At 38.8% G+C, this 24,940-nt stretch overlaps 2 protein-coding genes and 1 pseudogene across 3 annotated transcripts in view; 1 reads left to right on the top strand and 2 right to left on the bottom strand.

Moving 5' to 3' along the window:
* Positions 1-12,872, bottom strand: part of frmd3 (FERM domain containing 3) — an 88,634-nt gene extending 75,762 nt beyond the window's left edge. For both annotated transcript variants that reach the window (XM_088336069.1, XM_088336070.1), the window contains exon 1: positions 12,611-12,872. In XM_088336069.1, the coding sequence (XP_088192195.1) occupies positions 12,611-12,721 (111 nt within the window). In that variant the 5' untranslated portion in view covers positions 12,722-12,872. The remainder of the gene's footprint in view (positions 1-12,610) is intronic.
* A 1,317-nt stretch (positions 12,873-14,189) lies between these two features.
* Positions 14,190-14,320, bottom strand: LOC148365669 (U2 spliceosomal RNA; annotated as a pseudogene).
* A 2,658-nt stretch (positions 14,321-16,978) lies between these two features.
* On the top strand, positions 16,979-24,699 carry LOC148365668 (gluconokinase-like). The gene is made up of 6 exons (XM_088336068.1): positions 16,979-17,184; positions 17,273-17,314; positions 19,062-19,092; positions 19,183-19,269; positions 22,319-22,362; positions 22,475-24,699. Exons 2-6 carry the CDS (start codon positions 17,277-17,279, stop codon positions 22,611-22,613), a joined length of 339 nt encoding a protein of 112 aa, XP_088192194.1. The 5' UTR covers positions 16,979-17,184; positions 17,273-17,276; the 3' UTR covers positions 22,614-24,699.
* The last annotated feature ends 241 nt before the right edge of the window (positions 24,700-24,940 follow it).

The raw sequence follows: 24,940 nt of genomic DNA, 5'->3' as shown, positions 1-24,940 counted from the left end.
TTTGGTTTAAGTGAAAGATTACTCATATTAGTTGTGTTGAAATATTAATATATCTCATCTCTCATCTCATTAGCCGTACCGCTTATCCTCATTAGGGTCGCGGGGGGGCTGGAGCCCATCCCAGCCATCTTCGGACAGTGGGCAGGGGACACCCTGAACTGGTTGCCAGCCTATCGCAGGGCACACGGGGACAGACAACTCATTCGCTCATTCACACCTAGGGACAATTTGGACCGGCCAATTCACCTGAAATGCATGTTTTTGGAATGTGGGAGGAAACCGGAGTGCCCGGGGGAAACCCACGCAAGCACGGGGAGAACATACAAACTCCGCACAGAAAGTCTGGAGCTGGATTTGAACCCACGACAGGTTCCCATGACATGAACTGTGCCGCACAAGCGCTAACCACTGCGCCGCCGTGCTGCCCTAGTATTAATTAATATATATTAATTGTAAAATGTTTCGGAGGACTATTAATTTTTGCATTATTAAAAATGTCTTATTCGAAATTTTAAGTTTTTACAATAAATGAGTATCGGTAAAACTCATATTGGTTGATCCCTAATCAGTAATGTATACAAGAGTGTGTGTTATATGCATTTCACAGCTTGTGAAATATAGATCAATTAAGACTACATTCTGTGCTTCCCTATCAGTTAAAACCACTTTTTTGCACATTTTTGTGTTCTACATGCTTTTCCCATCTCATTCAGCATTTTGTTTATGATGCCAGGTGCCACTCTCCACAGCGCCGGTATTGCAATAGCTGTCATGTCCTGTACGGTCGTCATGGCATCCAGCTGGCCCCGCCCCTTGACACCGGCTGAGACGAATTGAATTGATTGCTTGTGGAGTGCTAAAACACTCCTTTTGGGACTGCCTGTTGCCAGACCATTGCTTCACTATGAGGAAAACCTGTTCATGCCTGTTTGTTCTGAGTAATTGTCTTGTTTGTAATTTTGATTGCCTTTAAGCCTGTTTTGTTTTGTCTTTGGTCCCTGTGTGTTGGACAACTTTTATTATCCATTAAAGTGACAGCTCGTCTACGCATTTGAGTTCACACTTCCTGCTTCCCGGCCCGTTTCCTGACTATAGCGACATTTTTTTCCATGTCATCTTTCGCACAGGGATGCTGTCTTTTTTTAGCGTGCATTACTTCTTACTTGCATATCCCCAGCAAACTTTTAATGATGCAGTGAGATTGCGAAATTTTGCTACGTAACTGAATCCTGAATGGTCAATAGGTAGTGGTATTGGCGAGTAGAGTCCTTTATCATATTGATGGCTTTGATGCATTATCACAAGCCGGCAATTTCCTCCAGAATGGCCAAAAGCAGGAAATGATCTTCTGGGCTATGTTGATTACTCTCTGCATGTTTTTTTTGTATGTTGCTGTGCTCCCAGCACACCACGCTTTACCTATACCACACGCAAGTGGATTGTAGATGCTTGGGCTAACGTGTCTGCTGGTACTGTATTTCCAGCTATCACAAAAGCCGGCATCATTACCAAAAACACGGAAATCAACTCTGACAGTGGAAAAAGTGAACCTGGGATGTTTGGTGTAGATTTAAAGCAACAGTTCGATTCTGAAACGGAGAATAATAACTTTGATGGGTTCGATTGAATGAGGATTACCGATAAAAATGTTTAGTTCACATTCTATTTTTCGCTTGTTTTATCCATGTTTTTACCATGCCCATGACTATTGAACATTGAAACATTTTTAGTACTCTGTCAACAATCTTTAATAAAGCAAAACCAAACTCTGTTTCACACTACTCTATTTTGAAATACGCACGCTTGTGTGTGTGCATTGTTGGTGTAAGGTGAGCGTAGAAAAATACACCATTATATTAAAGGACATGATGATAATATTGAAAAGTGAAGGGTTATTGCAGAAGGGTGAAGTACTGGTGTGCCGATTGTTTTAAAAGCCCACACCCTATCATTAGGTGTATCTCATGTACCTGTACAGTATGTTTAATGGACAAGATACTAAACTCCTGAGGTTCCCAATAAGTAGGTAGGTGCCTTGCATGGCTATCGCCGTGATCAGTGTGTGCGTGTATGTGTGTGTGTGTGTTTGTGTGTGAATGGGTAATGTGAATCACATTGTAAAGCACTTTGAGAGGTATTTAGTGACTTGAAGAGTGACACATATAATTTAAACTGCGCCTTAGAGTGTGGTGCACTTTAGCATCATAAAAATATATGACATTTGCTGGTGAATGCATGTTGTGTCTGTTTTTGCTGAGGGCACGATGTGTTTTTTTTTTTTTGCCACATGACGTAATGACTCTGCTGTAACCTTGTCCCTATATGGGAGAGGTAAATTACCTCATCATCACTTGGAATAAAAGAGACACATGCACACACAAATGCATCCACAGAGAGTGAGTTCATGGCTGGGCAAACCAGCTAATAAGCTTAGAGTCAAAGTCATAAATTATGCGTTTATGGGGCAGGGCTCGTTTCTATTGTAATAGAGAGCAATCCATCCCTCTTGCATTGCCATCATATTCGCACGCACGCACATGAATGCACATGTTCCCGGAGCTGCGCGAATAAGATAGTCGGAGTAACATGAAAGTCGTGAGTGGCTGCACGGTTCTGTTATCTCCAAACCACAGCGTCTTTGCGGAGGACCAAAAATAAAAATTCACTGGGGAAAAAGTTATTTATTGGGTCCTTTGTGCAATTGAATTACATGCAGTAAACAACATGAAAGTGTGTTTGTAAAGTATAAAATGATAGTAGTTATGGCTTTTGTGCTATACACTCATGGCATTTTCTGCCTCTTTCTAACGTCTCCTTGCTTTGCATAAATGTACATGGAAAGAGTGAAAGTACCTTACTTAAAGGGTATGCAATATTTTTTGAAAACAATAACAATTTTATAATAGTTTTTAAGGAATTGTTCAGGAAGAAAGGGAATCAAATGTTCTTAGCCTACCAGATGCCGTTGCTTTGGTGGATGTTCAAACAACGTTCAGCTATTTTCTATTTTCTATTTTTCTATTTTCACCAAAATTGTGTTTTATTTAGTTTTAATGGTTTAGGTAGACAAGTTCAAGTCAGCAATTTCTCACTCAAAAGCTCTTTTGGCGTTGCTTGAGAAAATTGTCATTTTCAGTCACGATGGAGCCAGTGAGGACGATTGCAATGACCACGGTGATTACCTTCGACATCTTGTGATGTCCTTGAGAAGGGCCATGAATATCAATGGGGCGCAGGACAAATTCTTGGTGTCAATCACGTGCTTCTTGCTCGGATCAATAATCCATTTTGAACCATTGATGGGGCCTTTTAATAAGGAAATTCGATACCGCTGTTTTCATAGACTGACACCAATACTCAACTCTTGAGCAATCATCTACAGCAAAAAATCTAAAATCATCTATAATAGCTACTGGTGTAACAAATACATAAAATTACATGTCTGAGCCATCAATAAAGGCTTGGAATAATTAGGGAGAAGTGTGGGGAGTTCAGTTCACCAACCTCCCTCCATTTTGGCTCCCCTTCGGAGTATGTGGCATGTCCGATCCCGACTCAAGGGCCAAATGCCAGGCAACCCAAAAGCAGGGGGAAAAAAAACAATCACAAAAAGCTGTGACGTCCTTCACCGCCATAACAGGGGTGGTCGAGGGCCCTTGTCCTTCCCCAAAGGGAGAGAGGAACCAGAAGCCAAGGGACCTTCTGCAAAGGGGAGAAAGAACTGAACCAGCCGAGGAACCTTCTCCTCACCACTGAGAAATTGTTCATCAATGACAATAATGGCAATTCTTATTCTAATTTTAACCTAGTTTTGGAAAACGGTCAAAAAATGGTTATCAATGGCAATAAATACAATTCAAATTCAAATTCTTGTACATTTAATGATTTTTTTTTACATTTTTTATCTTATTGATCCTTTTTTTGCTCTTAGACGAACAGATGAATTATCTATATATATATATTGGACCTATATTTACTATATTACCATTGTCAAAAATGTCATTGATATATTGCTCTGGATCATTTTTAGTCTGATTTTAAGCCTGGTCTAGAGAAGGCTAGTTATAAAGAATAAATCACCATAGTAACTCATTCGAGCTCAATTTACCCTGCTTTCATGCAACTGACTCCAGGCTAAGTTCAGACCAAATAACTAACCAATCACAGTTTAATCCATTATTTTGCTAATAACAAAACGTTCAAACCAAAAGTGGAAATAAAAACAAAACCTGACATTGCAAAAGCAATTGCAGGGGAAGTGAAAATGACCAGACACCGTGTGCTTAAAATCACATGAAATAATATTATAGTTTTCCTCTACCTATTACCCTCTAGTTCCTGAAAGTAAAACAGCCACAGGACTTACAGTTATTGGCACCTTGCAAGTATCTGTACCATGAAATAAAGTAAAGTATCAGTAGAAGCAAGTCAGAAAATAGATTACTATTGCTCTTGATTTGATAAGCATCAAAGAGATGGAGAGCAACCGCGACAGGAATAGAATTAGCCCGGATATTTTTAACTTTCTCCGAACGATTCCAAGAAGGGTGTTGCTGCTGCATTTGCTTTCTTCATAACAGCCCGACACATGCAATAGCGCACTCACACAAAAGACTCATGAAACGCTAATGACGTGAAGAAAGTCTTTTAAATTATCTGCTGTATTACAATATTTATCTTATAATCTTTCACATTTACTTTTGTGTCAAGGCTCTAAAAAGTACGTTTTGGTAGAGACTTTTGATACCACTTTAGCAAAATTGATACAAATACTCAACTCTTGACAAGTCATCAATACCAATTATCAGTACCACTGGTCCGTAAAATTATTTTGTCACCTCCAATAAAAATAATAAACTAGGATAATAACAATCATAGTTCACAACAAAATATTTGTCTCTAAAGTTGGATGAAATAATGCCTGGAAAAAAAAAGCATTCCTTAATTGTGAAACAAATAAGAGCTTGCTCTGTCCACTCCACGCATCGGCCCGGTATTGCAGTACCTCCGGGAACGGTGCATTCGCAATGATCGCAACAAGGCTTTAGGGCTAGGACCTTAGCTTAGCCTTTTGGCTGAGAGTAAGTGTCCCGGCTCCTAGGCTTTGTAGCGTATAATGAACTGACCGATAACGGATAATGGATAATGAATAACGAAGATAGATCAATAACCCTTAAAAACCCCCTATTATATTATATTATATTATATTATATTATATTCTAGGTGTGGAGAGGTGTTATGAAAGGATAGTGGGATTGTGGACGCGTTCTTAAGGATGGGCTGGGCAACCGTATGATGCGGCAGGGGTAAATCAGTGAAAGCTGTCGGGCCAACAAAAGAGTATGTTGTGTCACCCTGACCCGAGTGACATGGCCGCTTTCTGGTGTCCCATTTCATCTGGAGGGACGAAAGGCTGACCAACTTAGGTGCCGAGGTGCCTAACTTGTTTGGGTGTTTGGGCAATTGAACGACTAGTTAACATTTATCTTAATCTAATTATCATAAATATGATGTTGATATTGCCACCAAAATATGATATTGTTCATTCTGGTGTAATTGTTTCGGTAGAACAATTTAAAACAATAATACCAATGTAACACAATATAATGAAAACTAATAACATTTATTTTCCTAAATAAATAGAATAAATTGAAGTTTTGCTGTGAGTGTAATAGGAAAACACGAACAGATGGACAGAAAGATAGATAGATAGATAGATAGATAGATAGATAGATAGATAGATAGATAGATAGATAGATAGATAGATAGATAGATAGATAGATAGATAGATAGATAGATAGATAGATAGATAGATAGATAGATAGATAGATAGATAGATAGATAGATAGATAGATAGATAGATAGATAGATAGATAGATAGATAGATAGATAGATAGATAGATAGATAGATAGATAGATAGATAGATAGATAGATAGATAGATAGATAGATAGATAGATAGATAGATAGATAGATAGATAGATAGATAGATAGATAGATAGATAGATAGATAGATAGATAGATAAATAGATATTCTTCTTATTTTATTTCCAGGATTGTAAACTGGTATCCTAGGAGAGTCAACAAATTGCAGAAATTTTACTCAACTCAAAATTTTGCTTATCTGGGGTAATATTGCTTATATAACTTTCATTTTAACTTGATTTTTAAGGTTTAAAAAAAAATCCTTAAAAAAAAAAAATCCAACATAGAACTTGGAAGATCTTATTCCATGAATTGTTTCATACTAAAAATAGAATGTTTAACGTGAAAAGTATTATTTATTTCTTGTGCAATAGTGTTTTTATTTGCGTTAATCTCTTGCCAGATGATATTTTCTGTTGTCACTTTTAGATTGTGTGCATTTTAAACAATTCTTCTGTAATTTGCATATGAGGGATCCACACCAAACACCTTGGCAGTACTGATTCCTTAACAAAAAGCTTGTTATCAATACTGTTAAAGATACCTGGTATTAGAAGACCTTTATTCTTGTCTCTTAAAAATGTTTTTCTCATATGTTAATACATTTTTTTTACTTTTTAACCTGACATATTTCAACAGTGGCTGTAAATCCATCCATTCAAACATTTTTCATTTTCTTATAATAAAAAAATAATACCGGTCATCCAATATTTCCAAAGTAAAGACAAATATACAGTGATCCCTTGTTTATCTCGAGGGCTGGGTTCCAAAATGAAGTCAAGATAGGCCTTTTACTTTACAGTTGTTATACAATTATATACTCTACAATGCATTGATATCAAAGAACAAAACCTTCTTACAGGCCCAAGCCTTCATTTAACAAATACAAGTACTGTACACTTTAAAAGCAGAAATAAATGCCAATTGTGAAATAAATGTCTGCATTTACAATTGAAAACTCTACAGTATATTTCAACTACTTTAATTTCAATGTGCATTTTTTCAAAGCACTAAAGGTTCAGGGGTGCGTTATGAACAAGGTTTTGCCGTATTTGTGCAATGATCAAGCAGTTGAAAAATATCATTGACCACAATCGCCAAAAATTAGATGTAAAAGGAATCGAACCAGGGTCGCGGTGGTGAAAGCGCCAAGTCCTAATCATTGGACCCCAGGGATATAGATGACATTTGATAAATTAACAATTGTCTCTGGAGGCAGCACAGCGGCAGGGAGGTTAGTCCGCATCCCCACAGTGCGGAGGTCCAGGGTTCCAGCTACCGCGGCTTCCCTGGACGGAGTTTGCATGTACTCCCCGTGCTTGCGTGGGTTTCCTCCAGGCACTCCGGTTTCCTCCCACATTCCAAACGAACATGCATTTGAGAATAATTGGCCAGTCAAAATTGTCCCTAGGTGTGAATGAGTGAGTTGTCTGTCTCTGTGTGCCCTGCGACTGGCTGGCAACCAGTTCAGGTTGTCACCTACCCACTGCCCCAAAACGGCTGGGATGGGCTCCAGCAACCCCGAAACCATAGTGACGATAAGCGGTGCATGAAATGGATGGATGTATGCACTTGTCACAGGTACAGTAGATTAAAATAGTATACAGGCGAAAAAAATCGAATGCCTTTTCGCATGTCATTTATGTCACTGGCTGTCCAGTAGTTAGGATTCGCCACTTCCATCCACCATGACCCAAGATCAATTCTCATTGCACCGTACCGTAAAGTTTGACCTTAGAAAAGTGAAAGAATATTTTATACTGATTCTAATCAAATTTAGAGGTGTGCGTTACATACGAGTGTACGCCACACATAAATTCATAGGGTAAAAGGTATATATCTTTTTTGTGGCATTTTACAGTATTGTAGAACATCAAAGAATTAACAATCATCATGCAAAGCAATTCTCCAAGTTGTCATTTTGTCACACTGAAAATGTGCTTGGTGTCCATGCGACAGGAAAGTAAATGGTGGTCATCAACAAGCCTGCCTTTTCTGATGTCTATTTCATACTCACACCCGCCACAAAAAAACCTCTCCGACAACTAATGGGTGTCGGACGCTCTAGGATCACTGATCTCACTTAATTATACATGATGTGTCACAGACACGGCAGGGGAGTGAGACCAAGAGAGGAGAGAAAAAAAAAGATAGATACAGGAAGAGGATGTGAGAAAAAGAGTTATGCGAAGATGTTTAACATGTACAAGGGAAGAGAGGAATAAAAAGAAAACTGGGTGAAGGAGGGGAAGTCAGCATCCGTGAGGAGATGAGGTCATCTGAATATTGATCCCCTTTGTGCAATCTAAGGCAACACAAATCCTACAGTTTGTGATATACCTCACATACGCCCTTTTACATACACTATTTCTATTACACACTGCTAAAGAATATCCCACTGTGAACTTAGAGAAAGCATGATATGATTTCTCTACTTTAGAGTGTTTACTATTACACAATTAGGCAAACATTTAGAGTAAGCAGATAGTTTTGAATGTTAGCCCGGCAATACATGAAGGTTCCAATTTTCTCATATGTACGGCAAAATCTGGACTATAAGCCGCTACTTTTCCCCCAAACTTTCAACCCTGCGGCTTATTCAGTGATGCGGCCAATTTATGTAATTTTTCTAACAGCCGCCAGCGGCGCTCCAGAACAAAAGGTAAGATTTAGATCGGTGGAATATATGCGCCGAGGAAGACTGCAACTTCTTGGCTTGACTAGCGGCGAGAAATCTTTCACTAAAACTGGTCGCATGCGAAAGGCAACTTTTTCGCAAGTCTGCCAGTGGATCCTGACAGTGTGAGGCAGCATCAAAAAAATCCACCATCACCAACGGGTTCCGAAAAGCCGGTCTGCTGCATGACGGAGAGGACGGCAGAGGATCAGGAGTGGATGAAAGTTCCAGCGACAGTGACGGCGCGAGTCCGGCTGCGGGAGCATGGGACGATGTTTATATGACAAAGTTTCTTTCCGGCACTGAGGAAGCAACTTTGATGGCTTCAGTTCTAAGGAGGAAGATGAGGACGGTTTACCGTGATTTTGACAAGTACGGTACGTTTTTTTAATAGACCCATTTACTGTGTTGCGAGCGTGTTGTTAGCGTGTTGCTAGCGTGTTGCTACCATTACCTGCCCGGATGAAAGTTATATTATTATTATTGAAGCTTTGAAAACTTTCTCGGTGTACCGTCTTTCTTTGTAAATATGTGTAACCATGTATAATATGTATTTGCAACTGTATATTTTTGTTATGTATTTATTTGTATTTATTTTGGACACTTATTCTGATATGTTTTGGACGGGCGAATTAAAAAGAAGGGGCATAACAAACGCGGGCTGACGGAAAGTGGGAACCGGTAAAGGTGAGTGTTTGTGGACAAGGCGGACAATAGTGGATATATATATTTCCCACCCTGACTTTTGGAAATATACACTTATTTCTTTGGATTACTTTCGACGGGACCCGGACTCTGCCGGTCTGCTTCAAACCTTAAGTACCAGTGTCATTTTCCATTCATTTTGCCGGCTGTGATTTTTGGACTGTGTACTTTAATGAAGGAACCAAAAAAAACATTTAATTCAGTTACAATCGCAGGACTTAAAGTCGGGTCTGGGTTAATTTTGTGTTTGTGTTACATTATTTTAATGTGGGCACATGCGGCTTATATACAGGTGCGGCTTGTGTAAGTACAAAATCGGTTTTCCTCTTAAAATGTGGTGGGTGCGGCTTATAATCAGGTGCGCTCTATAGTCCGGAATTTACGGTAGTTACACGAAATATGCATGCAGACATCTAGACTGCTGTATTTTATCTTATACTGTTTTTGATTATAAATAGACCATTTCATCAAATTCGTTTTGAAACATTTAGAGTTAAAGTAATTATAAGTCCCTTTTCAAGCACTAAATTTGTAAGGATAAACCTAGTATGCAGCACGGCTAGTTTAAAGGTGTTTTTGCATGAAATATAATGTACAGATAAATTGAGTTCATTCCATGGTAAGGGACTCCGGGGACATGAGTAGTACTTTTTTGACCATTTTATATATTATTGGCAGCACGGCAGCTGAGTGGTTAGCTAAATCCAGCTACCAGCCTTTCTGTGCGGAGTTTGCATGTTCTCCCCATGCTTGCGTGGGTAGGGGACACCCTGAAAGAGTTGCCAGTCACAGGGCACACAGAGATAGACAACTCACTCGCTCATTCACACCTGGGGACCATTTGGACCGGCCATGTTTTTGGGAATGTGGGAGGAAACAGGAGTGCCCGGAGGAAACACACGCAGGCATGGGGAGATCATGCAAACTCCATGAGGGGGAGGCTGCGGTAGCTAACCATGTTTATAAAACGCACAACATTCGAGTGTGGCATTTTCAATCCGGGCACCGAGTGACCCACATTATGGTGAGGAAAGGAAAAATTAAACTGGCGACAAGCGAGAGAAGTGCTGCTGCTGTCATGAGTGAGGTCATGAAATATGCACAGCGGGCGGCAAACACAACAAGAACACGGCACGCTGGAAGCAGAAAGACAATAAACGATGAATTAAATCTCCTTAAAAAAGCAACAAAAAAGGGGGAAAAGAATATAGAAAATAAGGAAGGATTTTCAATTAATACATAATAATTCCCGCAACTCTAATGAGGATAAGCGGCGCAGAAAATGGATGGATAAAAATAATCAATATTGAATTTATTTCTGCTTTTATGATCTAATATCCATTCATAAAACATGAATAGAAAGTAATTTTACATTTTTTCCAGTTTTCTTTATCTCTACTTTTCACTGGAGTATTTTACATTCAATAAAAGCCTCATTTATTGCACATTAACACATTTCTGAATCATTTGAATGTATATGTATAATTGTATTTTATATCATATTTATCCAGGTAGTGCTGTGTTTATGTGCACTTAAGCAATATGACAACAACAGTTACTGTTTAAATTAAGACAATGTATCATTTCCAATGAATACTCCTGATGGAATCGAACTAATTGATCCGGGAAAATTGCATTAATAGAGTGGTCTAAAAGAAATCAGCTTGAAATGTAAAAGTCTACTTCACCCGGATACATACCTAAAATCCCATATTTATACATATATTACATGTTATTTGTCATATTTTATTTGCCGAACTAAATTGCAGCCAAAGAACATTTGTGCTTAAAAGGTTGCATGAAGTTAGCTGTATAGGGAGATAAACATTTTGTTCAGAAACAGACAATTTGTTGTGGTCTTTTCCAAAGGGAGTATGATACCTGTCAACGTATACATTTTCCCAGGGTTTTATAACTTTCTCTGATCATTTAAACTTGTCTACGCCGTAAAACAATTTTTGTACGCAAAAAAAGAAAGTTTTTTGTTAAACTGATCTCTTCTTGCCCATTTTGGTTCTAATCCGTACCGTCTCAGTCACTGTTGACAGACGACAACCTCATCGAAAATAGCGAAGATTGTTTATTTACCTTAGCAAAGTTTATCCTTAATCAAGCATTTATTTGGTAAATAAATAAACTTAACTTGTTAGTAAATCGGTGTCGCGTTGTGTTTATTATCGCTGACTGAGGTAAATTGCAAACATTAATTAGGGGTGCAATTGGATGAAGTTGACAGGTATGAAATGTTCATAAATTGAAAAAAATCATACATCAGTAGATTATGACATTACATTATTTTCGACTGCCTGTTCCAAAGTACTCAGTTTTGAGGTGGCAACTTTTTCAAGCAAATGTCACTTTAAGAATCGGGAGCTGAAGACGACAACACAAAGCGAAAGGATAGGTGCCAACATATGAAAGACTTAACATTTTTTTAATGTGCATTAAAACAATTTTACTTATTTATCCTGACAGTCTTTGTTACATGTTTACCCTGGAGTGCCATGTCTAATCCCATCGCATTCAATGTTTCACAAAGTTGATATCAAAGCCAATAAAGGCATTTCAATTCGATCAAAGACCAATTTCTCTCAAATAATGTTGTCCCAATCCACGATGTAAGCGACACTCCTCCTTACTTATGACTATTAATTCATCTCACAAGAGTGGCACAATATTGAGTTTGATTGTAGCATGAAAAAACAACAGTTTTATATTCAGACTGAAAAGTCTCTCTCCACAAGGTCTTGAGTATTGACCTGTTGATCAGGCTAATGAGTTAAAGAAGCTCATGCTCACATTGCAAGACTATTGGCACTTAGAAGAGGGGTTAATCTCCCAGAAAGAATCCTCCTTTTCACCGCACAGGGCAAATGTAATAAGAAAATAGTATCTGTGATTGTTACTGATTTCAAAATTAAGTATTAGATTTCTGATGTTACATGACACAGGTGTGTGAGATGTCATAAAGAGGTCCATACATCCCACCATTGGCATTTGATCATATACAAATAATCATAATCGTAAAAGTGCGGGGCCCAATACCATTTAACAGCTCCTCCACCACACCCATGGCGCTCCGTCTTTTCTGCGCTTAGGTAAACTTCAGAGCTAACTTCTCTCTCAATCTCCTCTTCAAGCGCAAACACATTAAGCGGGCCAATTTGATGCATTTTCAAGCTTCGCATTACGCTACACAACAGAAAACACGTTATGCAAAACTACACCGGCACGCATTAAGCATGTCTGCAAAAACAGGGTCTACCAAGCCCTCAATCTGCCACGGCAAACAACGTCTCCCCACCTGAATGTTGCAGGAGATCTCCGAGTCATCTAGCAGGCGGATGGTGCACGGAATCTCCTGGTGGTTCTCCAAGGAACGGATGCTAGGGCTGCGGAAGCGGAGCATTTTCATCCTCGTGTGAGGCTCAGACGTGAAACTCTGCGCGGCATGTCAGCGCATCAGATGCCTCAATGGATGAATGGGCGGATGCAGGAGGAGGATGAGGAAGAGGAGGATGAGAGGATGGAGCGTGTCTGCTAGCCTTGAATGCGGCACTGAAAGCATGGCTTCTCTTCCTTTCTCTATTTCGCTCTCCCTTTCCCTCTCTGTTGATCTAATTTAAAGGGCCCTTGCACTCAACATGATGTCATAAAACAGGTATGTTCAAAGTCCGGCCCGGGGGGACAGTTACGGTCCATGATCAAATCATTACTGGCCTGCGGCCCCATCATAAAATAATAATATGTTGACCCCAGTGTAAAATACATCCGTACAAAAGTTGTTCACCCTTTGCCCACCTAGCCCTTGGCTTTCTGTAAGAATTTTACCCCCCTCATTTTCGACATAAAAAAAGGAACATTGACTGAGGGCCGCCACTTCCAGGACAAGTTGAAATTAAACAATTTTTCACCGCAAATTGAAACAACTCTGCTTGCCTAATTTGCTCAGAGACTTTGGTTGTTGGTCAAAGAATATAATATCAAGAGGCACTGCCAGACGAAACATGCTGACTACAACAAGCTAACTGGAAACGATCGCTATGAAAAGGTGAAGTAACTGGATGCTGTTTAAACCGCACAGCAGCGCTTCTTCTCGAGACCCTACGGGTCAAATGAAAATTTGACAAAGGCGAGCTACGAGGTTGCGATCGTTAAGCACTGCAAACCTTTCACTGTGGGTAAATTTATGAAATGAATGAATGAATGAATTATTGAATTAATTATCTATGGATTACCTATCTATCTATCTATCTATCTATCTATCTATCTTTCTGTCTATCCGTTCGTGTTTTCATATTACACTCACAGCAAAACTTCAATTTATTCTATTTACCGTAATTTCCGGACTATAAGCCGCTACTTTTTTCCCAAACTTTCAACCCTGCTGCTTATTCAGTGATGCGGCCAATTTATGTAATTTTTCTTACGGCCACCAGCGGCGCTCGAGTACAAAAGGTAAGATTTAGACTGCAACTTCTTAGCTTGTGCACAAATTAAATTAGCGTAGGCATATCCTCATCGTGCAAATTGCAAAAAGAAAGGCACATGACGCAACTTTCAAGTTAAACGCAATCGGGCAGTCCGCTATAGAAGGAAACAGAGCTAATGCACGTAAACTTTACTTTGCTAGTGTGTTGTTAGCATGATTTTGATTAAGAGAGCGTGGGACGACGACTATATGACAAAGTCTCTTTCCCATACTGAAGGAAACAACTTTGATGACATCAGTTATAAAGAGGAAGATGAGTTTTTCTTTATTAATTATCAATTATCCGTTATCGGTCAAATCATAATACGCTACAAAGCCAAGGGGCCGAGACACTTGCTCTCAGCCAAGAGGCTTAGTCAAGGTCCTAGCCACAGAGCCAAGCAGCGATCAGTGCGAATGCACCGTTCCCGGAGGTACTGCAATACCGGGCCGATGCGTGGAGTGGACAGAGCAAGCTCTTATTCCATCTCCGGATAGCAAAAATCAGCTATATATTCAGTCAAAGACGATTCATCTAGATTTTCGGTTTACATGTAGGGTATGTTTTTATTAACAGAGCTGTTTGCTGTGATGCGAGCGTGTTGCTAGTAGCGTTTTGCTACCCTTCACAGGCACAGTTTGGGATGAAAGTTATAATATTATTATTAAAGCTTTGAAAACTCTCTCGGTGTACCGTCTTTCTTTGTAAAAATGTGTAACCATGTATAATATGTATTTGCAACTGTATATTTTTGTAATGTATTTATTTTAGAAACTAATTCTGATGTTTTGCTGGAGCAAATGAGAAAGAAGGGGCGGGGCAAACGCGGGCTGACAGGAAGTGGAGTAAAGGTGAGACGTGTTTGTGGACGCGGCCGACAATAGTGGATATATATTTTTCCCACCCTTACCTTTGGAAATATACACTTTTTTCCTTGGATTACTTTCAACGGGCACCCGGACTCTGCAGGTCTGCATTAAACCTTAAGTTCCAGTATCATTTTCCGTTCATTTTGCCGGATGTGTTTTTTAGACTGTGTCGGGTGTTGTTAATAGTCTCAATAAAATTGTTCATACCAAAAAAATTTCGTGTTTCTATTGCATTTTTTCAATGTGGGCGCATGCGGCCAATGTACAGGTGCGGTTTGTGTATGTACAAAATTGGTCTTCCCGAAATGTGGTGGGTGCGGCTTATAATCAGGTGCGCTATAGTCCGGAATTTACGGTATTTATATGAATGAATTAATTAATTAATTAATTAATCAATTGATGAATGGCCTTAATTGCCATTACGGAAGTATAAGGAAATTGAAGGGCTTCTCCTTTCGGTGCAACTAAAATAAATTCAAAAGGTAAATACTGTATATGCAAAATGATTAAAACACGTTAAAGACAAAATATTAATGTTATATGATCAATATGTGCATATTCACAGTAGCCTCTGACTAGCTGGCAACCGGTTCAGGGTGTTCCCTGCCCACTGCCCAAGGACAGCTTGGATGGGCTACGGCACCCCAACAACTCTTGTCAAGTCAAGTCAAGTCATGTTTATTTGTATAGTCCTTAATCACAAAGATTCTCAAAGGGCTGCACAGATCAAAGACTATTGCAAACTAATGAGGATAAACAATGCAGATAATATATGGATGGATAATCACAGTGATAGTTGTATAGCACATTGTGCTCATTGATGCTGGAGAGGGGAGTACAGAATGGTAATAGCTCTTAGAAAGGAGATGTTCCTCATTTTGTTTATCTTTTACTTTGGTGCACCTTTCCGGAAGGCCGCTGGTCAAACAGGCTGGCACCTGGATGTAACCTGTTCTTCATGATGTTTTTGGGCTCTCTGAGGCACCGAGTGGAGTAGTGATCCGTCAGGGAGGGGAGAGGCCAGGCAATAATGTGCTGGGCTTCTTTTAATGTCCTCTGCAGCCTCATTCGGTCTGCCTTAGTGCAGCTGCTGAAATGCAGTGTCAGCATGCTCTCAATGGATGAGCAGGAGAAGGTATCTATCTATCTATCTACCTATCTACCTATCTATCTATCTATCTATCCGTCCATCTGTTCGTGTTTTCTTATTACACTCACAGCAAAACTTCAATTTATTCTATTTATTTAGGAAAATAAATGTTAGTTTTCATTATATTGTGGTACATTGGTATCATTGTTTTAAATTGTTCTACCGAAACAATTACACCAGAATGAACAATTGTCAGGAGGACCAGAACAGAGCAGGAGACCCCAGAGCGTTCATACAATTATTTTATTTGGGGAAGCGTAAAGGGTTAGCGGGAGACGCGATGACCGTCGAACGTCAGCAGCAACGCCGTGAAGACAACTTTCTTAAGACGTAGCCAATCGTAGCGTGGGACGGAAGCAGGTCGAGTTTACCGGGACTGGAGAGAAGATCGTAGCGTGGGACAGAAGCAGGTCGAGTTTACCGGGACTGGAGAGAAGATCGTAGCGTGGGACGGAAGCAGGTCGGATCGGAGGCAGGCAGGCAGAATCAGGTAAACAAGAAGACACAGGTAATCGGGAGAGTCATACGGGGTACAGAAGTAATCCTCAGACTAAGAGGAATCCGCGTAGCGTGCTTAAAAAGGGAACATAAACCAATCAGGAAGCGCATTCCAGCGCGCCAGATGATTACCCCAGGTGGCTCCACTTAGGTAATCATGACAACAATATTATATTTTGGTGGGAATATCAACATCATATTTATGATAATTAGATTAAGATAAATGTTAACTAGTCGTTCAATGTAGAGGAATAATCATTTTATCCAGATTAATCAAAGAATTAAAAAAAAAGTCTCCAAGCACTGCTTGGGGAAAAAAAATCCTTTATATCTTGACATTATGTTTATCTAATTTTGTTAGTTTAGTCTTTGTTACATGTTTATCCTGGAGTGCCATGTCTAATCTCGTTGTGAACAAGTTTACTACGTTGTTATTATTGAGTCAACAACAATAACAATACAATTCAACTTGTATTTAGTATTGCGCTGTATGGATTAAAAAAACATACAAACGAGTAATTGTTCTCACATTGGTAAACTATGGTTTTAGATCATTTTTAGGAGAATGTATCTCTAAAATAATTTCCTGTATGTTTCGTTGTCTTTTTACTATCACGACAATGTCTATTGAATACAACTACACTGTCTCTTTAATTTTGAAACGTGATGACGTAGGACGTAAATATGGAGGCGTTCCATTTGTCAATGGCGTTTACCCATGGTTTGTGTTTGTGTACAGTCGAAGTCGACTTGCCAAGTCATAGGTTAAATACCTTTTTTGATTAATAACGCTTAAAATGGCATGAAAATCATGCGTTCTTGTTCTTAAGTGCAGCGAACATGTTAGGTGCTAAGTACGCTAAAATTCACCGCGTGGACACAACATAAGGTACACCTGCTGCACTTCACAAATTCTGCATGATTGCTTTACTACCTGACGCGCTTATTTTGTCAAAAAAACTCATTTTTTGCTCCAGCAGAATGATTTATGTCATCATGGGAGTGTCAGGCTGTGGCAAGTAAGTGCTTGTTGGGCTATCAGTGCAAAATAACTCATTTATTTGTAGTGGAATCGCATTTGTTTACATGTGAAAAAGATTAATACATTAAAATAATTAAAGATAAAAGTTATCAATTAATAACTTTTATGACTGATATCTGTATATGTCTTTTTTTCCCTGGTCTTAAAAAAAAAAGAGTTTCATTGCAATAATGTGCGGAAAGGTTTGTTCACTGTCTGATGAAGCACAGTCAAATCCAATAATAACCTTCATTGTATTCTTCATTGCTATTTTGCCCTGCCAATCAAATATTTTAGCTCTACCACGGTCAAAACGTTTTATTCTCTCACCTTCTAAATTAAGTCTGCGCTCCTCATTTCGATAAACGCATCACTAGAATGATAACAAAAATTCATGGTATTCGGTTTTAAAATAGTTGATCAACATAGCCACTGTATAACTTAATCTTATTGTACAACACTGGGGTCCCCACAGACTCCGCCGCTTTACCGCAAGTGACACTGGCTGTGCAAAAGAGGAGCATGAAAGGGGCGGTGCTACAAAATCTAATGGACTGACCCATTTCAAGGCAGTTGAAAATTTCCGACACCATACCTGTAAACCTCCACGGCTCCATGCCCGTACAAACTTTCGTATTTTCCCTTACAAAATACAAAATAATCTCACACCATATTTTTCGGGGGGAATGGTGCATGATGGGAAATCCCCAGGCGGCAAACGCATTCGCACAGTAGCATCAAACCGCTCGCTTCGTTTGCAATGAAAAAAATGATACAGAGATAGAGGCTTCCGTGGCGAACTCTTTTGACTTGATTGATTTGCCGTTTCGTGATAGTCGGTGTATACCGGATGATACCCATAATTGACAAATTTGCGTTTTTCCATACAGATTTTCTTGTACGTCGTACACGTCTTAAAATGCATAATAGACGTACTTCGTACGGCAAAAACGTACAGGTTGACAGGTATGCGACACTGCGTTGTTCACAGTTTTATTTTTTGTTTTAGTTTATTCACTTATTTTTATCTGACGTTTTTCATCATATTCAAGCCTATCCTGTCCATTACTAAAGAAAGAGTTTTTGAAATGCTATAATGTTTGGGTTCAATATGGGGGTGTTTGACCACGCCCAATAATGGGCTGATCACAGCATTGATCTGCAAACACTCAACGCATTAATACATTAGATGCTGCTATATTTGATAAAATAGTAATCTTCCATTATGTGAAAAGGTCCATGCAACGAAAATAAAACCTACTAAATGGCTTTACTTTCTCTTAGCTTGCTAATACTATTATTTGTGGCTTGGTGGGCGCCAAATCAGAACCCTTTGTCTCACTATCACCTTCTGCATGAAGCAAAATAATTGCGTGCCTCGCTCTGCATCTCCTGATGCTTAACACAGTAATAAGTTACATACAAATGTTCATATTTTTTTTAAAAATTCTGTCGTTCTGATAACCCCAAAACTGTTTAAATGTGAATTAAATTAACTCAGAATAAATATAATCATTTAATATATTTTAAATTTAATACTACCTTAATGGCAGTTAAGGTTGTGCCTCACCGGTCTCCCCTGGCCGCACGAGATTATTACATCGTAAATCCAACACACAACATAGTATACTACACACAAACATCTTACAATATATATGACAGCATTTGGAACTTCGTGCAACTTAAGTTTACTTTACACTCCATAGTCGAAATACAGTAGTACTTGAGCATTGTGTGTCTTGCAGAAGTTCTTTGGGGGCCTTCCTATCAGAAAAGGTGATTAGATCCATCACTTGCAATTTTAGTGTCAGGTCTTGATTGATCATGCCATAACCTAAATTTGTGTGTGCTGTCTTTACAAATCAGCTAGGGTGGCCTCTTCACGAAGGTGACAGTTTCCACCCTGAAGAGAATGTATCTAAGATGGCTCGGGGAGAAGCTCTGACAGACCAGGTCAGTTTATACTTTTTCACACATATTTATTTCTAGAAATTTTTCTATAATATTTTGAATTTGTATTGTATAGGACAGGGTTGGGCAAACAACACACGACCACATGTGCAAACAAAAGAGGAAACATTATAACAACTGTGTATATATATATATATATATATATATATATATATAAAATAAACTGTTAAATAACGTATTACTAATGAACAAATTTCATTTTGGTGCCACTCTTGTCCCCAGTATGCCATTGTGTTTCCCTCCCTCATAAAAGAAAGTTATTTTTTCATGAAGCATTAAGATATACTGCACTCAAGGCCTTAATTTAGATGGTTGACTATATTTCTCTATATTTGCATTTCTTAAAGTCATATATTTAATTTATGTAGCAGCGGCACAGCGGATGGGTGGTTAGCGCGTAACCCCACGGTGCAGAGGCTCATAGTTCAAGTCCAGCTGCCGCAACCTCCTCGTGTGGAGTTTGCATTTTCTCCCAGTGCCTGCGTGGGTTTTCTCCGGGCACTCTGGTTTCCTCCCACATTCCCAAAAATATGCATAAAAATTCTCCCTTGGTGTGAATGAGCAAGTGAGTTGTCTGTCCAGTTCAGGGCGTCCCATGCCCACTGCCTAAAGATAGCTGGGATGGGCTCCAGCTCCCCCGTGACCCTACTGAGGATAAGCGGTGCAGATAATGGATGGATGGAATATATTGATCAAATTTCCCACAAGAAAAAAAATCTTAGCTATCTCTATTGCATTTAGAGTTTTACAATTTTCATCAAATTTGGTGGTTAAAAATAAAGACCCAATATGATATTTTTATTTTATCGTAGGTGTTTCAAGCCATTTTAAAAAATTGTCTACAATATAAAATGAGATGCAACATGTACATGTAGATATCTGCATGGATATTTATTTATAGATACAAATGAGAAGAATTGGCCAGGTCTGCATTATCTTTTTTCCTTGTGTATTTTTGATGTATTGCAAAATAAAATTATTTTTTTTTTTCTCCTCCCTCGGCCTCTCTGCCAAATTTTTTAACCCAATGTAGTATGTGACTAAAAAGTTTGCCTGCCCCTCGAATAGGCGTTTTCAAGGGCCTAAAGCAGTGGTCGGTAACCTATGGCTCGCGAGCAATATACTGCTCTTTTCATTAGTGTATCTGGCTCGGAAATAAAATAGAGTTTGCGCAATAATGTACGGTTATGTTATGTGTAATGCTGATTTCGGCACGTGCATAGACAGGACATTGCTGAATACCTAGTGGGTTGGGTCCAGTGTATATGTAGGGCATGCTTTTCACTACAGTTAACAGTCAAGGTGTCACACCAACAGACTCCGTTTTGGGTGTACACGGCTAAGGAAGCCTTTATATGGAAGCTCCTTAAACAATCTATGTTCAATTTTAAGGTAGGTTATGATGAAAACCCAAACTCCAGCAAAGCACACATGGCAATTTGATTGGGTTATGGTTAGCACCATCTGCACTGATGATAAATATGTTCGTATTATCATTTCCAGTATTTTTTGACATTTTTACAAAATAACTTTGCTCGCACCTTGAAACTGTTCTTTGGAACAAAGCTATGGTCAAAATGAGCCTCAACACTCGTAAGTAACTGCGGAGGGAGATAAATTTAAAGTGGTATATTTATATTGATAATGACTACATGCTCTGGCACTATTATTTTTATTATTTAGATAGTTTATCAAATCATCAAACTTCACCCAGTGAAATAAAATGTGCTGAAGAATTAGCTTTTGTCTGGAGAGCAGGTTTGGCGGTTTTGCTGAATTTTGTTTTAAAATATATGGTGTGGCTCTCTCAGAAAAAACATCAAAATATTTTATTTTTTATGGCTCTTTGGGTCAAAAAGGTTCCCAACTCATAGTCTAAATTATGATCTGTAACGTTTTTCAGTTGAAGGGTATGGTAATAATTAAGAATTACCACATTTTCTGCACTATAAAGCACCCCGGATTATAAGGTGCACCCCCATAATCTTTTAATGGTTGCATACAGTATATTTTTCAAACATAAAATGTACCAGACTAAAGCGTGCGTGAGACTACAGCAAGGGTTACCGTGTTTATTTGTGTATAAAGGTTGGGCTTTTTATACTCATATGGCTTATAATAGCGCAGTGACTAATCAATAAGAAAGTATAATTGATGAAAATCACAAGACTTTGTTTGCAATGGGAATCAAACCTGAATTGAGGCATTTTACAGTAAGGATGCTGATAGTAGACCACCAGTGATACAGAATACTTGATCCAGAGCTTATTTCATAATCACACTATTTTTACTCACGGTGCCAGAAACACTGATTTGCATAGTGCGTTCTGATATAGTGTTGGATTAATCTCTCATATTAATATGTATACGTAAAAGACCTTGTATAGTATTTTCTTGAAAGTTCATTTTCTTTTTCTGTCTTTTACAACATTATTGACGCACAGTTGAAGAAGTGGAGCGAGTATTTGACCTATCGGAATGCACTATGCAAATCAGTGTTTCTGGCACCGTGAGGAGAAATAGTGTGATAATGAAAAAAAGCTCTAATACCCTTTTATGTATCATTTGTACTGCTGGTAACTTAGTGGTAAAGTGTCAGCATTCTCACTTCCACTGCTCAGGCTCAAATCTCATTCAGTTGCATACAATGTTTTGCGATTTGGGCCAGCGCTGATTATCAATCGATCAGTTATTGCTCAAAGATGAAAGTATTCCGTAAAACGTCGTGAAGTAGCGCACACATATAAATACTGTATGCATTTCCAATCTTATCCAGGTATTCTGCAATATATAAGGCGTATCGGGCTGGTAAGGCACACTTTCAATTATCTGGCCAATTAGGGGTTATAAGGTGGGCCTTACAGTCTGGAAAATACGGTAACATTGTAGCTTTGATTTCATGCACATTGGTAAGTTACCTTAATAAAGGGTTTCAAGCTTGGCCACATTATTTTTTTTTTCTTGGGAGAAAACTTGGAACATTGTCACGTTTATTATTATTAAATCATAATGTTTTCACTTATCACTTTAGGATAGATTTCCTTGGCTCCTCAGACTACATGACGTCATTGAAAGGTATGACCACACACACACACACACACACACACACATGCGCAAAGATGAGGGAAAGTGTTCAGTAATCACAAGCATGAAATTGTCATTGAAAGATCAAAACCTTTTTTTGCAGTTTTGGGGGAGGAATTATGAAAGGACTGCAGGGGAAGAGACCAAGGAAAATTAAAACAAGCGGAAATTGTTCCATCAAGCCCAACGCAACATCAAAGGCTTTTAGTCTGACCGTTTTACCTTTTCTCAATTCTGTTTAACTTTCTTTAACATTTCCAATGCTGGTTTTCAATTACTGAAAGTATTCACTTGCAATCAAAGCTAAATCACCACAAAGTACACGTCCTTCCATCCATACATTATTTTCCGCTTATCCGGGGTCGGGTCGCAAGGGCATCAGCCTTATCAGGGAAGCCCAGACATCCCTATCCCCAGCCACTTCTTCTAGCTCATCCGACGAGATCCCGAGGCGGTCCTGGGCCGGCCTAGAGACATAGTTTCTCCAGCGTGTCCTGGGTCGTCCCCGGGGCCTCCTGCCGGTGGGACATTCCCCGGAATACCTCCCGTGGGAGGCGTCCAGGAGTCCTCCTTATCGGATGCCCGAGCCACCTCAAATGGCTCCTCTTAATGCGGAGGAGCAGTGGTTCTTCTTAGAGTCCTTCCCGGATGACTGAGCTTCTCACCTTATCTCTAAGGGCGAGCACAAATTATATGTGTAATTGCTCAAGCCCACTGAGTATGATTTAGCAAACATGAGACAATTGTTTTACGTCTTTTTAATGTTTAATGTTTTAGTGCCATAAAAGAATCAAGTTAGTTTTATTGTGTCAATTTGGTAGCGCCCAAATCATTTAAAGGCTGACTTGCGGAGCAAGAGGATGTCATTCCCAATTATAAGAACAAGTATTTTCTGTGCAGGTTATTTGGGTATTTTTGTATTCTATATCTCTTGTTTTATTTTTGGCCGCTGGAGGATACCGCTGGAAATATGAATTTCCCTACGGGGATGAATAAAATATCTATCCATCTACCGATCGATCTATCTATCCATCTATGATCACATTTGAAATGGACTTAAGATTCAGTTTTCCCCTCAGTGCCATCACCATTGTAAACAAGCGTGCAATACTGTGTACGATTTATGTCAAAAATTTGGTATTTATATCTTATTCAGAGACTTATTTGAGAATTATGTTGCTGCTAAATTTGATTACATTATTGTCAATACACTGAGGTCACAGTGTTCTTACAAATTTGGCCAGGATTGCAAATATTTTTGCCTATTTAACCTGACATTTTTTTAATCTTATTTCTCTCTAAGTCTCAACTATGTGTTCATCCTGGAGTTCCATGTCTAATTTGTTGCAAACAATATTCACTATGCTGCTATCAGTGATGATAAAGAAAAGTTCTTAAATGCAAGTAAAATCAAACAAAAAAAACTTGTATAAAGTTGTAGACTTCCCCAAATTTAAGACAATATTTTCTTATGTTTCTCAGTAAAGTTTGTCTCTTCCACAAACACTTCTTATTTCCTCATCCTCCAACTTCATTTTACGCTTGGGTGCTTTCCATCAGCGTCAAGGGAAGTGGAAAACGTTCCTTTAAATGTGCCAGTCTCCACCACTTTTTTACCTCTGACAAACAGTGTGCAGCTTGTTTGTGCAAGAAAGCACTCAATCTAGAATTTTAAGTATCATAACTCAAATCAGGAACCTCTACAACAGGGGTGTCAAACTCATTTTAGCTTGGGGCCACATGGTGCAAAAAATAACAGTCGCAGGGGCCAGATTAGTAAATGAATGGCATAAAAGTGTGCTCTAGTTATAGGGCTGGGTATTTTTGAGGCACACAATTAAATTGCAATTGATCCTGGGTGTAAGATTCGATGCTTGATATATTTTTTCTTGAAAATTTTTCTCTTCAGTAAGATTTCATTTATTTTAGTTTTTATCAACTGTTTATTTGTAGAATAAAAATCTAAATTTCACATCTATAAATATCACACACACACGAATCTAAGTGCAAAAGATTTAATGATTTAAATGTCCTGCTTTTGATGATTTTTTTTTAATTAAAGTGTTGAGAGAAATTTGTAAAGTTTGTTTTAGATATCAAATATCTATTACAGAAACAAGTTGAAGCTTTATTAACTTCTGCAAAAACACCCGGGTGCTAATTTTCAAATTTGTATGATAATTCAGGTGCTTACCGATAAATTCCAATCATTTGGAATATAAATACTTTCGTAGCAGATATTAGCGCCTGGCTTTGGCGACACCCAGTGGACATATTTGAAATTGCTGGTCATTGTTTGACGTGATGCAGCTCATTTTTCTCTTGTGCTTCACTCAGCATTGTCTCACGGGCCTGATGCGGGCTGTATGTTCGACACATTTGCGCTACAAGAAGAGGTTCTTAGGGCTTCTTCTTGTGTGAGTTTTGAAAATGTGCAAATACATGTTTTATCTTGTAATACGACAAGTTATACAATTGAAAAGGAGCGCAAAAGGTACTTATGAAAGCACCAATTTTATATATTACAACATTAGTATATTGAAAACTCAGATCCCAAAGACTTGTTTAA

Source organism: Urocampus carinirostris, chromosome 5 (genome assembly GCF_059441175.1).
Source record: "Urocampus carinirostris isolate Australia breed hairy pipefish chromosome 5, RoL_Ucar_1.0, whole genome shotgun sequence".
Taxonomy (NCBI): domain Eukaryota; kingdom Metazoa; phylum Chordata; class Actinopteri; order Syngnathiformes; family Syngnathidae; genus Urocampus; species Urocampus carinirostris.
Note: the sequence above shows the minus strand (reverse complement) of the source record. Positions and strands in the feature narration are given on the sequence as shown.

Bases quoted from the DNA above. Each gene is read 5' to 3' on its own strand.
- LOC148365668 (XM_088336068.1), top strand. From the start codon at position 17,277: ATGATTTATGTCATCATGGGAGTGTCAGGCTGTGGCAA. The intron at 17,315-19,061 runs GTAAGTGCTTGT...TGTGTCTTGCAG, and splicing joins GGAGTGTCAGGCTGTGGCAA to AAGTTCTTTGGGGGCCTTCC. The intron at 19,093-19,182 runs GTGATTAGATCC...TTTACAAATCAG, and splicing joins GGGCCTTCCTATCAGAAAAG to CTAGGGTGGCCTCTTCACGA.